Source organism: Heptranchias perlo, unplaced genomic scaffold (assembly GCF_035084215.1).
Source record: "Heptranchias perlo isolate sHepPer1 unplaced genomic scaffold, sHepPer1.hap1 HAP1_SCAFFOLD_332, whole genome shotgun sequence".
NCBI lineage: Eukaryota > Metazoa > Chordata > Chondrichthyes > Hexanchiformes > Hexanchidae > Heptranchias > Heptranchias perlo.
Genome location: NW_027139344.1, coordinates 1 through 17,836, shown reverse-complemented (window position 1 = coordinate 17,836; position 17,836 = coordinate 1). Strand labels below are relative to the sequence as shown.

Here is a 17,836-nt window from a genome sequence, read left to right as displayed (position 1 = left end):
GACGGGGCGTGTGTGTCTGTGTGAGTCTCTGTGACAGGGCGTGTGTGTCTGTGTGAGTCTCTGTGACGGGGCGTGTGTGTCTGTGTGAGTCTCTGTGACGGGGCGTGTGTGTCTGTGTGAGTCTCTGTGACAGGGCGTGTGTATCTGTGTGAGTCTCTGTGACGGGGCGTGTGTGTCTGTGTGAGTCTCTGTGACAGGGCGTGTGTGTCTGTGTGAGTCTCTGTGACAGGGCGTGTGTGTCTGTGTGAGTCTCTGAAGGGGCGTGTGTGTCTGTGTGAGTCTCTGTGACAGGACGTGTGTGTCTGTGTGAGTCTCTGTGACAGGGCGTGTGTGTCTGTGTGAGTCTCTGTGACAGGGCGTGTGTGTCTGTGTGAGTCTCTGTGACAGGGCGTGTGTGTCTGTGTGAGTCTCTGTGACAGGGCGTGTGTGTCTGTGTGAGACTCTGTGACAGGGCGTGTGTGTCTGTGTGAGTCTCTGTGACAGGACGTGTGTGTCTGTGTGAGTCTCTGTGACAGGGCGTGTGTGTCTGTGTCTTTGTAAGTTCCTGAATTATTTTGGATATTCCCAGCTGTCTGAACACAACTAACCCGACCTGCTCTCAGTCCCTTATATTGGAGAAAAGCTGCACGTTCTTACCAATGATTCCCAATATGTCTGAGTGATACTTTTCCGATCCATTCAGCCTCTTCTGGATAAGTTGAGATATATTGGACAGGTTCAGGGTGAGCGCTGGAACATCTGGGTCTGTGACTCTCCGAGTCTCAGTCACTCTGGAATGAAAGAGGAGAGAATGTTTTTATCAGTGGGGACATTTCAGATCAGAAACCCAAAGGGGAACGAGTGATCAGTGCAACAACCTGCACCCCTTCTAATGCTCGTACTGAGACCCCGCAGCAACCCATCCTAAAAATGGCAGAATCCCGGGATTTGCAGTCTCCCTGCATTCACACTGATCTCCACACATGCAGTGGGATCCTGGTTTGCTGCCACTTCAGCTCAGTTTGTGATTTTCAAAGCCGACTGAGTTCAGTCCAGTTTCTCTGCACTGGAGCCCTCATCTTTCCATTATTAATAATTATTATTATCCCGAGCGTCTCCAGTCTGTGCTCCCCCCTCTCTGCAGGATCACACTCTCTACAATCATGTGAAGTGAGGAGAGGAGAAGGAACAGCCTCCCAGGTAGAGGTAGAGGTAGAGAGGTGGAGAGGTAGACGTGGAGAGGTGGAGAGGTAGACGTAGAGAGGTGGAGAGGTAGACGTGGAGAGGTGGAGAGGTAGACGTAGAGAGGTGGAGAGGTAGATGTAGAGAGGTGGAGAGGTAGACGTAGAGAGGTGGAGAGGTAGACGTAGAGAGGTGGAGAGGTAGAGGTAGAGAGGTGGAGAGGTAGACGTGGAGAGGTGGAGAGGTAGACGTAGAGAGGTGGAGAGGTAGATGTAGAGAGGTGGAGAGGTAGACGTAGAGAGGTGGAGAGGTCGAGGTAGAGAGGAGGAGAGGTAGACGTAGAGAGGAGGAGAGGTAGACGTAGAGAAGTGGAGATGTAGACATAGAGAGGAGGAGAGGTAGACATAGAGAGGTGGAGACGTAGACGTAGAGAGGTGGAGAGGTAGAGGTTGAGAGGTGGAGAGGTAGACGTCGAGAGGAGGAGAGGTAGACGTAGAGAGGAGGAGAGGTAGACATAGAGAGGAGGAGAGGTAGACGTAGAGAGGTGGAGAGGTAGAGGTAGAGAGGAGGAGAGGTAGTGGTAGAGAGGTGGAGAGGTAGAGGTAGAGAGGAGGAGAGGTAGACGTAGAGAGGTGGAGAGGTAGACGTAGAGAGGTGGAGAGGTAGACGTAGAGAGGTGGAGAGTTAGATGTAGAGAGGTGGAGAGTTAGATGTAGAGAGGTGGAGAGGTGGACGTAGAGAGGTGGAGAGGTAGAGGTAGAGAGGAGGAGAGGTAGACGTAGAGAGGTGGAGAGGTAGACGTAGAGAGGTGGAGAGGTAGAGGTAGAGAGGTGGAGAGGTAGACGTAGAGAGGTGGAGAGGTAGACATGGAGAGGAGGAGAGGTAGACGCAGAGAGGTGGAGAGGTAGAGGTAGAGAGGAGGAGAGGTAGAGGTAGAGAGGTGGAGAGGTAGAAGTAGAGAGGTGGAGAGGTAGAGGTAGAGAGGTGGAGAGGTAGAAGTAGAGAGGTGGAGAGGTAGAGGTAGAGAGGTGGAGAGGTAGAGGTAGAGAGGTGGAGAGGTAGACGGAGAGAGGTGGAGAGGTAGAGGTAGAGAGAAGGAGAGGTAGAGGTAGAGAGGTGGAGAGGTAGAGGTAGAGAGGTGGAGAGGTAGAGGTAGAGAGGAGGAGAGGTAGAGGTAGAGAGAAGGAGAGGTAGACATGGAGAGGAGGAGAGGTAGAGGTAGACAGAAGGAGATGTTTAGGGGGAGAATTCCAGAGCTTAGGGCCTAGAAAGCTGAAAACACGGCTGCCGATGGTGGGGTGAAGCAAATCGGGGATCCACAAAAGGCCAGAATTAGAGGAACGCAGAGTTCTCGGAGAGTTGTAGGGCTGGAGGAGGTTACAGAGACAGGGAGTGACGAGGCCATGGAGGGATTTAAAACAAGGATGAGAATTTTAAACTCGAGGCGTTGCTGGACCAGGAGTCAATGTCGGTCAGTGAGCAGAGGGTGATGGGTGAACGGGACTTGGTGCGAGTTAGGATACGGGCAGCAGAGTTTTGGATCAGCTGAAGGTCATGGCGGGTGGAAGATGGGAGGCCGGACAGGAGAGAATTGGAAAAGTCGAGTCGAGAGGTAACAATAGCACGGATGAGGGTTTCAGCAGCAGATGCTGAGACAGGTGATATTATGGGGTGGAAGTAGGAGGTCTTGGTGATGGAGAGGAAATGGGGTCGGAGGCTCAGCTCAGGGTCAAATAGAACGCCGAGGTTGGGAACAGTCTGGTTCAGACTCAGACAGTGGCCAGGGAGGGGGATGGAGTCGGTGACTAGGGAACGGAGTTTGTGGTGGGGACCGAAGACAATGGCTTCGAACTTCCCAATATTTAATTGGAGGAAATTTCAGCTCATTCAATACTGGATGTCGGACAAGCAGCGTAACAAATCAGATGCTGTGGAGGGGTCGAAAGAGGTGGTGGTGAGGTAGAGCTGGGGGTCGTCAGTGTACATGTGGAATCTCCCATTTCCCACAGGCTGCCTGAGCCAATAACCCCTCAAACCACAGTTAAACATCACTCAATATTCCCATCATTTGAAAGCACCTTATCTGGGAAGGTTTCCAAGCGGTGATTCTACTTTCACTCTTCTCCCAGATACAGGGGAAGGTTCCCTATCAGCAGCAGGTACTGTATGACTGAGAGGAACTTACCTGGAAAGGAGCTGCTTCGAGTTCTGTGAATAAAGAGAGGAGATCAAATCAGTCAACGAACAAATCAACACCCAATGGAACCAAAGAGTGAATTTGGGATTGAGAGTAAAGAGTTCAGTGTATAACAGTAGGTGGGACCAGTCACAGGAATGGGCAATAATCCCACATTTCACTGCACTCCATCCTGGGGCAGCGCCAACACTCCGAGGGCAGGGCTGAGGGGGCAGCGCCAACACTCCCAGGGCAGGGCTGAGGGAGCAGCACCAACACTCCGAGGGCAGGGCTGAGGGGGCAGCGCCAACACTCCCAGGGCAGGGCTGAGGGGGCAGCACCAACACTCCGAGGGCAGGGCTGAGGAGGGCAGCACCAACACTCCGAGGGCAGGGCTGAGGGGGCAGCGCCAACACTCTGAGGGCAGGGCTGAGGGGGCAGCGCCAACACTCCCAGGGAAGGGCTGAGGGGGCAGCGCCAACACTCCCTGGGCAGGGCTGAGGGGGCAACGCCAACACTCCCTGGGCAGGGCTGAGGGGGCAACACCAACACTCCCAGGGCAGGGCTGAGGGGGGCAGCACCAACACTCCGAGGGCAGGGCTGAGGGGGGCAGCACCAACACTCCGAGGGCAGGGCTGAGGGAACAGCGCCAACACTCCCAGGGCAGGGCTGAGGGGGCATCACCAACACTCCGAGGGCAGGGCTGAGGGGGCAGCACCAACACTCCGAGGGCAGGGCTGAGGGGGCAGCACCAACACTCCGAGGGCAGGTCTGAGGGGGCAGCACCAACACTCCGAGGGCAGGGCTGAGGGGGCAGTGCCAACACTCCCAGGGCAGGGCTGAGGGGGCAGCGCCAACACTCCGAGGGCAGGGCTGAGGGGGCAGTGCCAACACTCCGAGGGCAGGGCTGATGGGGCAGCGCCAACACTCCCAGGGCAGGGCTGAGGGGGCAGCGCCAACACTCCGAGGGCAGGGCTGAGGGGGCAGCGCCAACACTTTGAGGGCAGGGCTGGGGGGCAGCACCAACACTCCGAGGGCAGGGCTGAGGGGGCAGTGCCAACACTCCCAGGGCAGGGCTGAGGGGGCAGCGCCAACACTCCGAGGGCAGGGCTGAGGGGGCAGTGCCAACACTCCGAGGGCAGGGCTGATGGGGCAGCGCCAACACTCCCAGGGCAGGGCTGAGGGGGCAGCGCCAACACTTTGAGGGCAGGGCTGGGGGGCAGCACCAACACTCCGAGGGCAGGGCTGAGGGGGCAGTGCCAACACTCCCAGGGCAGGGCTGAGGGGGCAGCGCCAACACTCCGAGGGCAGGGCTGAGGGGGCAGTGCCAACACTCCGAGGGCAGGGCTGATGGGGCAGCGCCAACACTCCCAGGGCAGGGCTGAGGGGGCAGCGCCAACACTCCGAGGGCAGGGCTGAGGGGGCAGCGCCAACACTTTGAGGGCAGGGCTGGGGGGCAGCGCCAACACTCGGAGGGCAGGGCTGAGGGGGCAGCGCCAACACTCCGAGGGCAGGGCAGAGGGGGCAGCGCCAACACACTGAGGGCAGGGCTGAGAGGGCAGCGCCAACACTCCGAGGGCAGGGCTGAGGGGGCAGCGCCAATGCTGGGATCCACCAACAATCTTCAAACAATTCAGCCCTCTCACCAGCCTCACAGAAACGCCCCATTCCCCAGACATGGCCCTGTTTATATTGAAGATGTACCTGAATAAAGGAGAGATGGTCCCTCTGTACCAGACTCTGGGTTTCTCCATCTATTAATGTAATCTGTTCCATCCTCTTGTTTAATGCTTCAGAACAGCTTCTAATCTGAGAGAGAGCTCGGAGCCCCTCCTCATCGATCAGTTTCAGTGCGTATTCTTCATCTTCTTCCAGCTGTCTCCTCCATTCAGAGAAGCTCTTCGATAGCTTTCCTTTCAGCTCATTGATTCGTGTCTGAAACACAAACCAACTCTCATTACAAACGGCCCTTCCACACAGCTCTTACCCTGAGCACACGGCACTTTCCAGGGACGGGACAGTTTGTTTCGATCACTACTCGATCACCGTTAAAGATGGACAAGCAGTGGGGGAGGGTCTACTGGGAGAGAAAACAGAGTTTAACAAGTGTTGCCTTGAGCCTTGAGTTTAATAGAAAGAGCACTGTATTTAGACTGTGTATGGCACTGCCACCTGGTCCATCCACACCTGGAGTGATGGGTCCAGTTTTGGTGCCCACACCTGGTGAAGGAGATTGAGACTCTGGAGAGGACGGTGGCCAGAATGACACGTAGTCTGATGGATTTTAGTTCTGAGGATCAGCTCCAAGAGGGAGGGCGATTTAGAGAAAGGCAGGCTGAGAGGGACATGATTGAGGTTTTTAAAATGATCGAGGGATTATTGGACTCACTCGTTGGGTGAGGTACTTGAGATGGATCGGGATGGTAGGACTAGAGGGCCTGTGTATAAAATCCATAGGCACAGAGTTAGGTTAGACCCCAGAGTCCTCGATCCCTGGAACAGACTCCCTGAACATGTGGGGGGTATGGAGTCACTCCCACCCTTTAAAAGGGAGCTGGGGAGGAATTTCCCAGAGTTTGTCCTCAATTGTCTGCAGGTGTTTTTATTCTCTTCTGTTTGCCTTTCCCAGGTGAGTACATGGTTCGGGGTGGATCAGTGGTGTGTGTGATTGAACCCTGTCTGCATGGGGCAGGCTCGCTGGGGCTAATGGTCTTTTCTTCCTCTTCCTTTCTATGTTCATCTGATACAGGCTTCAGGGCAAGTCTCCAACTCCCAGCCTCTGACTGTGTCTGTTTCAGGAAATCCAGTGCCCAAGTGATGTAATAATATTCCCTGGGAGGTGCAGGGAGAGTTAAGCAGCTCCCCCTCACATCAAACACACGGGGAACTCAGTGTAATCAGTGACTCGGCCCCAACACAACCAGCCTGGTTTGGAAGGCCTGTTTCTGATGTGCTCATTGACTCAGCGGGGAGAGAAACCCTTTCTAAATCCAGTCCCACTTTACCCACCTTTATTTCAGCTTCTGATCTCTCCAAGTCTCGCTGTTTGCTGGAACAATTCTGCTGGACTCCCCGAAGCCTCTCGATTTCTCTCTCCAATTCTTCCTGTAAAGGTGATTGGAAAGTGTTTAAAACAATAACAACAGCCTGCATTTATATTGTGCTTTTAACACAGTAAAACCTCCCAAAGCCCTTCACAGGAAGGTAATCAGACAAAAATTGACACCGAGCCAAAGAAGGGGACATTCGGACAGGTGACAAAATGATTGGTAAAAGAGATTGATTTTAAGGAGGAAATTAATGGAGGAGAGAGAGAGATGGAGAGGCGGAGAGATTTTGGATGAGCTCAAGTTTACGGAGGGTGGAGGATGGGAGGCCGACCAGGGAGCATTGGAATAGTCGAGTCTCCAGGTAACACATGGATGAGGGTTTCAGCAGCAGATGGACTGAGGCTGGGGCGGAGATGGGTGATATTACGGGGATGGAAGTAGCCAGCCTTAGTGATGGAGAGGACATGGGGACAGAAGCTCAGCTCCGGGTCGAATAGGATGGTGAGATTGCTGTAAGTCTGGTTCAGCCTGAGACAGTGGCCGGGGAGGGGGATGGAATCAGTAACGAGGGAACAGAGTTTGTGACGGAGGGGGTCTCAGACAATGTCTTCGGTGTTCCTCATGTTTCAGTGGATGAAATTTCTGCTCATCTAAGACTGGATGTTGGATAAGCAGCGTGACCAATCAAAGGCAGTGGAGAGGTCGAGAGAGGTCGTGGTGAGGTCGAGCTGGGTGATGTCAGCGTACATGAGGTACCTGACATTCTGTTTTCTAAATGATGTCGCCAAGGGGCAGCATGTAAGTGAGAAATAGGAGGGGGCCAAGGATAGATCCTTGGGGGACTCCACAGGTAACAGTGCGGGAGTGGGAATAGAAGCCATTGCAGGAAATTCTCTGTCTGCGACTGGAGAGGTGAGAGTGGAACCAGGCGAGGGCAGTCCCACTCAGCTGGACAACGGAGGAGAGGCTTTGAAGGAGGATGGTTGGTCAACCATGTCAAAGGCAGCAGACAGATCGAGATGGACGAGGAGGGATTGTGCACAACGGCCACAGTCACATAGGATCTCATTTGTGACTTTGATAAGGACCGTTTCAGTGCCATGGCACAGGTCGAAATCTGATTGGAGGGGTTCAAACGTGGAGTTGTGGGAAAGATGGGCTCATATTTTGGAGGCGACAACACGTTCAAAATCTTTGGAGAGCAAAAGGAGGTTGGAGATGGAGCGATAGTTTGCGAGGACAGAGGGGTCAAAGGTATGTTTGTTGAGGAGGGGGTGATGATGGGAGATCTGAAAGGGAGCTGGACAGTACCAGAGGAGAGGGAACTATTTATAATATCAGCGACCATGGGGGCCAGGAAGGGAAGTTGGGTGGTCGGCAGAATAGTGGGATTGGGTGGAGGGAGCAGAAAGTGGGTCTCATGGACAAGATGAGCACGGAGATTGCAGGAGGGGAGTTAGGAGAGAAAATGGAGATGTGAGTTCAGGGCAAGGACAGGGGGGAAACTTGGGAGAAGATTGGTTTGGTCGGCGATGGGAAGGGAGGGAAGCAGCAGAGGCAGCTGAACGGATTGTCTCAATCCACCTGATAAAGAAGATCATGAGCTCTTTGCACTTGTTGTTGGAGGTGACGGTGGAGGGGCAGGAGAGAGGGGTCTTGCTGATAGTGGAGAACAGAAGCCGGGGATTATCTTACATTCCAGGATGATCCTGGAGTAGTGAGCAGTTTTGACAGAGGAGGAATAAAAGGGATTGAAACTGGAATGTAAAAGGGAAATGATTCCGTTCCAGGAGTGACCCCACTGGGTGTGGACAGAAAGTGGTTTGGGGGATTCTCAGTGTCTGGGCCCTGAGCAGAAATATTCCCTTCTGTGGCTCTCAGTAAAGAGGCGCTCCCTGCCCTGTATAAACTGAGGAACCACACACACACCGGCTTCTTTTCACACTGACTCACCGTGTGCTGCATTTTCACACGGACTCAGCTCCTCCATTTCCAGGAATCAGCCGAGGGGAAAGGGAGACAGACTCAGTCACACCAGCATTTCTCAAACACCAATTCCCTCTTGTTGTGAGAAACAGTTTCTCCCCCCAGCCCCTGAGTCTCCCCCCGTGGGTGTCCCTCACTCCCCCCACCGGTGATGGTCCTCTCCCTGCTGGTCAGATGGCAGAATACCCCAGTGTTACACAGGGCTACAACATGCTCTGCTCTACAGCCCTGTGCCATGGAGTGCCAGTTCTCACAGGTGCCCACACAGTGAATTACTGAGCTCTACAGGAAAACTCTCCCTCACTGTATTTAATATCAGGAATTGTGTCACTCACCTTAATTGCAGCTTGTGCCTGATCCAGGCTCAGCAGTGTGTGGGATTTATGTTTCCCTATTATTGTACAGGAAACACACACACACTCTGCATCATCTTCACAGTAGTATTCAAGGATCTTCTTATGGTGAACGCACTGCCTGTCTGTAAGATCCGCCTCAGGTTCGATTAGGGTGTGTCCACTGAAGGCCTTGTTCAGCAGATGTGGTTTTAAATGACTGGAGCAAAAAGATGTTTCACATTTCAGACACGTCTTCACAGCTGGGGATGGATTCTCGACACAGTAATCACACACGACATGGGCTGAATCAGCTCCAGGCTCCATCCCTGCAGCACCTGAAGCAGCTTTCACACAGCACAAGAGAGACTGAGGAACCAGAGCAGGAAGTGAAATTCTTATAAACACTCGGTGTCGGGAGTGACGATGTTAGTTTCACTTTCATGATTCACTCTGTCTGAAGATTAACCCTTTCAGTCCTGCAGTAGCAGGTCAGAACCAAAATCAGTAAAACATGATTACAATTTTACAATCTGGAGCCAGAATACAGCAAACTGGGCTCAGTAAACAAACCGAAAACTAATCAGCTCAGACCAGACCCAAAATGGTTTAAGAAACAAATTAAAACTGATATAAAGAGGGAAAAATAACCTTCACAAATCCTGCAGAGAGGAAGGTGAAGGAGATCTCTGGGAGGAATAGAAAAATATACAGAAAAAGTTGAAAGGTTCATCAGAGGGGCAAAGAGAGATCAAACAAAGCAAACCAGCAGAGGCTACAAGTCTCAGTAAACTCAACACGAAACATAGCCAAACAACACAGAGCTGTGACCAACAAAGATAAAACAATGTTGGACAATAAATCCAAAACAGCAGAATACAGTCAGAGGAAGTCATGATCAAACTGTACAGGGTCTGGTCAGACCCACCTCGAGTACTGTGTCCAGTTCTGGTCAGACCCACCTCGAGTACTGTGTCCAGTTCTGGTCAGACTGCACCTTGAGTACTGTGTCCAGTTCTTGTCAGACCCACCTCGAGTACTGTGTCCAGTTCTGGTCAGACCCACCTCGAGTACTGTGTCCAGTTCTGGTCAGACCCACCTCGAGTACTGTGTCCAGTTCTGGTCAGACCCACCTCGAGTACTGTGTCCCATTCTGGTCAGACTCACCTCGAGGACTGTGTCATGTTCTGGTCAGACTGCACCTCGAGGACTGTGTCCAGTTCTGGTCAGACCCACCTCAAGTGCTGTGTCCAGTTCTGGTCAGACCCACCTCGAGTACTGTGTCCAGTTCTGGTCAGACTGCACCTCGAGGACTGTGTCCAGTTCTGGTCAGACCCACCTCGAGTACTGTGTCCAGTTCTGGTCAGACCCACCTCGAGTACTGTGTCCAGTTCTGGTCAGACCCACCTCGAGTACTGTGTCCAGTTCTGGTCAGACCCACCTCGAGTACTGTGTCCAGTTCTGGTCAGACCCACCTCGAGTACTGTGTCCAGTTCTGGTCAGACTGCACCTCGAGGACTGTATCCAGTTCTGGTCAGACCCACCTCAAGTGCTGTGTCCAGTTCTGGTCAGACCCACCTCGAGTACTGTGTCCAGTTGTGGTCAGACTGCACCTCGAGGACTGTGTCCAGTTCTGGTCAGACCCACCTCGAGTACTGTGTCCAGTTCTGGTCAGACCCACCTCGAGTACTGTGTCCAGTTCTGGTCAGACCCACCTCGAGTACTGTGTCCAGTTCTGGTCAGACCCACCTCGAGTACTGTGTCCAGTTCTGGTCAGACCCACCTCGAGTACTGTGTCCCGTTCTGGTCAGACTCACCTCGAGGACTGTGTCATGTTCTGGTCAGACTGCACCTCGAGTACTTTGTCCAGTTCTGGTCAGACCCACCTCGAGTACTGTGTCCAGTTCTGGTCAGACTGCACCTCGAGGACTGTGTCCAGTTCTGGTCAGACCCACCTCAAGTGCTGTGTCCAGTTCTGGTCAGACCCACCTCGAGTACTGTGTCCAGTTCTGGTCAGACTGCACCTCGAGGACTGTGTCCAGTTCTGGTCAGACCCACCTCAAGTGCTGTGTCCAGTTCTGGTCAGACTGCACCTCGAGTACTGTGTTCAGTTCTGGTCAGACCCACCTCGAGTACTGTGTCCAGTTCTGGTCAGACCCACCTCGAGTACTGTGTCCAGTTCTGGTCAGACCCACCTCGAGTACTGTGTCTAGTTCTGGTCAGACCCACCTCGAGTAATGTGTCCAGTTCTGGTCAGACCCACCTCGAGTACTGTGTCCAGTTCTGGTCAGACCCACCTCGAGTACTGTGTCCAATTCTGGTCAGACCCACCTCAAGTCCTGTGTCCAGTTCTGGTCAGACCTACCTCGAGTACTGTGTCCAGTTCTGGTCAGACCCACCTCGAGTACTGTGTCCAGTTCTGGTCAGACCCACCTCAAGTACTGTGTTCAGTTCTGGTCAGACCCACTTCGAGTACTGTGTCCAATTCTGGTCAGAACCATTGTGTCCAGTTCTGGTCACAGGAACATAGGGACGGAATAGCCTCCGCAGCCCCTCGAGATTGTTCCACAATGAAATTTGGTCCTGGCTAATCAGTATCTTAGCTCCATTTACCCATCTTGGTTCTGTAACCCTTAATAACCTTGCCTAACAAATTCTACCAATTTCAGGTTTGAAATTTTCAATTGACCCCCACCCTCAACAGCTTTTTGGGGGAGTGAGTTCCAGATTTCCACTCCCCTTTGTGTGACGAACTGCTTCCTGACATCACCCCTGAATGACCGAGCTCTAATTTTAGGGTTCTGTCCCTTGACTAATTAACTAATTTGAAGGTTATGCCCCTTCTTCTGGATTACCGCACCAGAGGAAATAGTTTCTCTCTATCTGGTTAAAAAGCAGGAACTCAAATATAGTAATCTCTGGATTACTCCCAGTGCCACGCACGAGTGAGTATTGGAATAGTCGGATAAGACAGGTTAATGCGTTGCTGGAGAAATGGTGCAGGAGTCAGAGCGTCAGATTCCTGGGGCATTGGGACCAGTTCTGTGGCAGGAGGGATCTGTTCAAAATGGACGGGTTGCACCTCAACAGAGCTGGGACCAATGTCCCCCCGGGGAGGTTAAATAGTGCTGTGGGGGGAGGGTTTAAACAAATTTGGCAGGGGGATGGGCACCAGGAGGAAACATTAGAGAGGAGAAACAAGGTGCACAGAGGACTGGGAGGGAGACTAAAGAATAGTTCAGAAATAGGAGGGAGCAGATAGGGGGGTAAATGCGAGGCAGTCGAAGATGAGTTTAGAGTGTGTGTGAGTAAATGCAGGTATCGTGATCAATAAGGTTGGTGAGCTGCAGGCTCGAGTCACCACATGGGACTATGATATAGAGGCAATAACAGAGACCAGGCTCAAAGAAGGGGAGGATTGGGGGCTTAATATCCTGGCTACAAGGTATTCAGGAAAGATAGGGAAGGAATGAAAGGAGTTGGCGGGAGGCGGGTGGGTGGTGGCAGTATTGATCGAGGAAACCGTTCTAGCACTGGAAATGGATGATGTATCTGAGGGTCAAAGAGAGAATCTATTTGTTTCGAATTATGGAACAATAGAGGATCTATTACACCAATGGGTGTACACTATAGGGCACCAAATAGTGGGAAGGAGATAGAGGGGCAAATTTTCGGGCAAATTACAGAAAGATGCAAAAACTATAGAGTAGTGAAAATGGGGGTTTTCAATTATCACAATATAGACTGGGATAGTAACAGTGTAAAGGGCAAAGAGGGGGAGAAAGGCAAAAAATGTGACAACAGAAGAAGATCAGAACATAAGAAATAGGAGCAGGAGTTGGCCACATGGCCCCTCGAGCCTGCTCCGCCATTCAATCAGATCATGGCTGATCTTCGACCTCAACTCCACCTTCCTGCCCGATCCCCATATCCCTTGATTCCCCGAGAGTCCAAAAATCTGTCGATCTCAGCCTTGAATATACTCAACGACTGAGCATCAACAGCCCTCTGGGGCAGAGAATTCCAAAGACTCACATCCCTCTGAGTGAAGAAATTCCTCCTCATCTCGGTCCTAAATGGCCGACCCCTTATCCTAAGACGATGCTCCCTAGCTCTACACTCTCCAGCCAGGGAAACAGCCTCTCAGCATCCACCCTGTCAAGCCCCCTCAAAATCTTGTGTGTTTCAATGAGATCACCTCTCATTCTTCTAAACTCCAGAGAGTATAGGCCCATTCTACTCAATCTCTCCTCATAGGACAACACTCTCATCCCAGGAATCAATCGAGTGAACCTTTGTTGCACCGCCTCTAAAGAGGGTAAGGAGACTAAAACTGTACAAAGTACTCCAGGTGAGGTCTCACCAAAGCCCGGCACAATTGAAGGAAGACTTCCTTACTATTGTCCTCCAACCCCCTTGCAATAAAAGCCAACATACCATTTGCCTTCTGAATTGCTTGCTGAACCTGCAGGTTAACTTTCTGTGTTTCGTGGACGAGGACACCCAAATCCCTCTGAACACCAACATTTAATAGTTTCTCATCATTTAAAAAATATTCCCTTTTTCTATCCTTCCTTCCAAAGTGAATAACCTCACATTTCCCCACATTATATTCCATCTGCCACCTTCTTGCCCACTCACTTAACCTGTTGATATCCCTTTGCAGACTCTCTGTGTCCTCCTCAAAGCTCACTTTTCCATCTAGCTTTGTATTGTCAGCAAACTTGGGTACATTACACTCGGTCCCTTCTTCTAAGTCATTAATATAGATTGTAAATAGCTGAGGCCCAAGCACTGATCCTTGCGGCACCCCACGAGTTACAACCTGCCAACCTGAAAATGACCCGTTTATCCCTACTCTCTGTTTTCTGTCCATTCACCAATCCTCTATCCATGCTAATATATTATCCCCAACCCCATGAGCCCTTATCTTGTGTAACAACCTTTTATGTGGCACCTTATTGAATGCCTTTTGAAAATCCAAATAAACTACATCTACTGATTCCCCTTTATCTACCTTGCCAGTTAGATCCTCAAAAAACTCCAGTAGATTTGTCAAACACGATTTCCCTTTCGTAAAACCATGTTGACTCTGCCGAATCATATTATGATTTTCTAAGTGCCCCATTACCACGTCCTCAATAATAGATTCCAGCATTTTCCCAACGACTGATGTCAGGCTAACTGGCCTGTCGTTCCCTGTCTTCTCTCTCCCTCCTTTCTTGAATAGCGGGGTTACATTTGCAACCTTCCAATCCACAGGGACCATTTCAGAATCGATGGAATTTTGGAAGATCACAACCAATGCACCCACTATCTCTGCAGCCACCTCTTTCAGATCCCTGGGATGTTGGCCAGCAGGTCCAGGGGATTTGTTGGTTTTTACTCCCATTAATTTCTCCAGTACTTTTTTTTAACCAGTACTAATTACTTTAAGTTCCTCACTCTCATTGGACCCTTGGTTCCCCACTATTTCTGGTATGATTTTTTCGTCTTCTACTGTGAAGACAGATACAAAATTCTTGTTTAATGTCTCTGCCATTTCCTTATTCCCCATTATCATTTCTCCTGTCTCAGACTTTTTTTTTCGTTCATGGGACGTGGACCAGCATTTATTGCCCATCCTTAATTGCCCTTAAGAAGGTGGTGGTGAGCCGTCTTCTTGAACCGCTGCAGTCCTTATGGTGAAGGTTCTCCAACAGTTAGGTAGGGAGTTCCAGGATTTTGACCCAGCGACGATGAAGGAACGGCGATATATTTCCAAATCGGGATGGTGTGTGACTTGGAGGGGAACGTGCAGGTGGTGTTGTTCCCATGTGCCTGCTGCCCTTGTCCTTCTAGGTGGTAGAGGTCGCGGGTTTGGGAGGTGCTGTCGAAGAAGCCTTGGCGAGTTGCTGCAGTGCATCCTATGGATGGTACACACTGCAGCCACTGTGCGCCGGTGGTGAAGGGAGTGAATGTTTAGTGTGGTGGATGGGGTGCCAATCAAGCGGGCTGCTTTGTCCTGGATGGTGTCGAGCTTCTTGAGTGTTGTTGGAGCTGCAGGCTCCAGGCAAGTGGAGAGTATTCCATCACACTCCTGACTTGTGCCTTGTAGATGGTGGAAAGGCTTTGGGGAGTCAGGAGGTGAGTCACTCACCGCAGAATACCCAGCCTCTGACCTGCTCTTGTAGCCACAGTATTTATGTGGCTGGTCCAGTTAAGTTCAGCCTCTAAGGGACCCACATTTACTTTTGGTACTCTCTTCCTTTTTACATACTTGTCTTACAATCTGCTTTCATATTTCTTGTTAATTTACTCTCATATTCTACTTTCTCCCTCTTTATCATTTTTTTGGTCATCCTTTGCTGGTTTCTTTAACCTCTCCCAATCCTCAGGCTTACTACTCTTCTTGGCAATATTGCAAGCCTCTTCTTTTATTCTAATACAATCCTTAACTTCTTTAGTTAGTCACAGATGGATCACTTTTCCTGTGGGGCTTTTATTCCTCAATGAATAAACCCGCGGGTCACCGAATAATCCCGCGGTTCACCGAATAATCCCGCGGTTCACCGAATAATCTCGTGGTTCACCGAATAATCTCGTGGTTCACCGCCCTCTCTCTCGTCGTTCACCACCCTCTCCCGTGGGTCTCCCCTCTCTCCTGTGTTTCACCACCCTCTCCCGTGGGTCTCCCCTCTCTCCTGTGTTTCACCGCCCTCTCCCGTGGGTCTCCCCTCTCTCCCGTGTTTCACCGCTCTCTCCCGTGGGTCTCCGCGCTCTGCCAATTCTGACGGTTGTGCTGCCGCTGCTCTTCAACTCTTCTCCTCAGCCTCTCCCATGGTTCTCCCCTCTCTCCCGTGGGTCACCGCTCTCTCCCGTGTTTGTCCGCTCTCTCCCGTGGGTCTCCCCTCTCTCCCGTGGGTCACCGCTCTCTCCCGTGTTTCTCCGCGCTCTCCCGTGCGTCTCCCCTCTCTCCCGTGGGTCTCCACGCTCTCCCGTGTTTCTCCGCCCTCTCCCGTGGGTCTCCGCCCTCTCCCGTGGTTCTCCGCCCTCTCCCGTGGTTCACCGCCCTCTCCCGTGGTTCACCGCCCTCTCCCCTGGTTCTCCGCCCTCTCCCGTGGTTCTCTGCCCTCTCCCATGGTTCTCCGCCCTCTCCCCTGGTTCTCCGCCCTCTCCCGTGGTTCCCCGCCCTCTCCCGTGGGTCTCCCCTCTCTCCCGTGGTTCTCCGCCCTCTCCGGTGCGTCTCCCCTCTCTCCCGTGGTTCTCCGCTCTCTCCCGTGGTTCTCCCCTCTCCCGTGGTTCTCCGCTCTCTCCCGCGGTTCTCCCCTCTCTCCCGTGGTTCTCCGCCCTCTCCGGTGGGTCTCCGCCCTCTCCCGTGGTTCTCCGCTCTCTCCCGTGGTTCTCCCCTCTCCCGTGGTTCTCCGCTCTCTCCCGTGGTTCTCCGCCCTCTCCCGTGGATCTCCGCCCTCTCCCGTGGTTCTCCGCCCTCTCCCCTGGTTCTCCGCCCTCTCCCCTGGTTCTCCGCCCTCTCCCGTGGGTCTCCGCCCTCTCCCGTGGTTCTCCCCTCTCTCCCGTGGTTCTCCCCTCTCTCCCGTGGGTCTCCCCTCTCTCCCGTGGTTCTCCCCTCTCTCCCGTGGTTCTCCCCTCTCTCCCGTGGTTCTCCGCCCTCTCCCGTGGTTCTCCGCTCTCTCCCCTGGTTCTCCCCTCTCTCCCGTGGGTCTCCCCCCTCTCCCGTGGTTCTCCCCTCTCTCCCGTGGTTCTCCGCTCTCCCCTGGTTCTCCCCTCTCTCCCGTGGGTCTCCGCCCTCTCCCGTGGGTCTCCCCTCTCTCCCGTGGGTCTCCGCCCTCTCCCGTGGGTCTCCGCCCTGTCCCGTGGTTCTCCGCTCTCTCCCGTGGTTCTCCCCTCTCCCGTGGTTCTCCGCTCTCTCCCGCGGTTCTCCCCTCTCTCCCGTGGTTCTCCCCTCTCTCCCGTGGTTCTCCCCTCTCCCGTGGTTCTCCGCTCTCTCCCGCGGTTCTCCCCTCTCTCCCGTGGTTCTCCGCCCTCTCCGGTGGGTCTCCGCCCTCTCCCGTGGTTCTCCGCTCTCTCCCGTGGTTCTCCCCTCTCCCGTGGTTCTCCGCTCTCTCCCGCGGTTCTCCCCTCTCTCCCGTGGTTCTCCCCTCTCCCGTGGTTCTCCCCTCTCTCCCGTGGTTCTCCCCTCTCCCGTGGTTCTCCCCTCTCTCCCGTGGGTCTCCGCTCTCTCCCGCGGTTCTCCCCTCTCTCCCGTGGTTCTCCCCTCTCCCGTGGTTCTCCCCTCTCCCGTGGTTCTCCCCTCTCTCCCGTTGTCTCTGCTCTCTCCCGTGGGTCTCCCCTCTCTCCCGTGGTTCTCCCCTCTCTCCCGTGGTTCTCCCCTCTCTCCCGTGGTTCTCCCCTCTCCCGTGGGTCTCCTCCCTCTCCCGTGGTTCTCCCCTCTCTCCCGTGGTTCTCCCCTCTCTCCCGTGGTTCTCCCCTCTCTCCCGTGGGTCTCTGCCCTCTCCGGTGGTTCTCCGCTCTCCCGTGGGTCTCCGCCCTCTCCCGTGTTTCTCCCCTCTCTCCCGTGGGTCTCCCCTCTCCCGTGGTTCTCCGCTCTCTCCCGTGTTTCTCCCCTCTCTCCCGTGGGTCTCCGCCCTCTCCCGTGGGTCTCAGCCCTCTCCCGTGGTTCTCCCCTCTCCCGTGGGTCTCCGCCCTCTCCCGTGGGTCTCCGCCCTCTCCCGTGGGTCTCCGCTCTCTCCCGTGGTTCTCCCCTCTCCCGTGGTTCGCCGCCCTCTCCCGTGGTTCTCCCCGTTCTCCCGTGGTTCTCCGCCCTCTCCCGTGGTTCTCCGCCCTCTCCCGTGGTTCTCCCCGTTCTCCCGTGGTTCTCCCCGTTCTCCCGTGGTTCTCCCCTCTCTCCCGTGGGTCTCCGCTCTCTCCCCTGGTTCTCCGCGCTCTGCCGATTCTGACGGTTGTGCTGCTGCCGCTCTTTAATTCTTCTCCTCAGCCTCTCCCGTGGTTCTCCGAGTACCGGGAGGGAGAACGTCATCCACAGGCTCCCTCAGGCATGTCCCAGGAGTGAAGCCAATTCAGTAAAGGCTTTCGAACAGGCTGAAGAGAAACGTGTGTTGCTGCGAAATGCTGGATTGGGAGAAACCGAGGCA

General features: G+C 53.5%; 1 protein-coding gene across 1 annotated transcript in view; it reads right to left on the bottom strand.

Moving 5' to 3' along the window:
• Positions 1-9,125, bottom strand: part of LOC137311388 (tripartite motif-containing protein 29-like) — a 96,299-nt gene extending 87,174 nt beyond the window's left edge. Inside the window, exons 1-4 of the mRNA XM_067978629.1 lie at positions 8,709-9,125; positions 6,347-6,442; positions 5,042-5,272; positions 3,347-3,369 (exon numbers count right to left, since the gene is read on the bottom strand). Of these exons, the coding sequence (XP_067834730.1) occupies positions 3,347-3,369; positions 5,042-5,272; positions 6,347-6,442; positions 8,709-9,032 (674 nt within the window). The 5' untranslated portion in view covers positions 9,033-9,125. The remainder of the gene's footprint in view (positions 1-3,346; positions 3,370-5,041; positions 5,273-6,346; positions 6,443-8,708) is intronic.
• Positions 9,126-17,836: the final 8,711 nt, after the last annotated feature.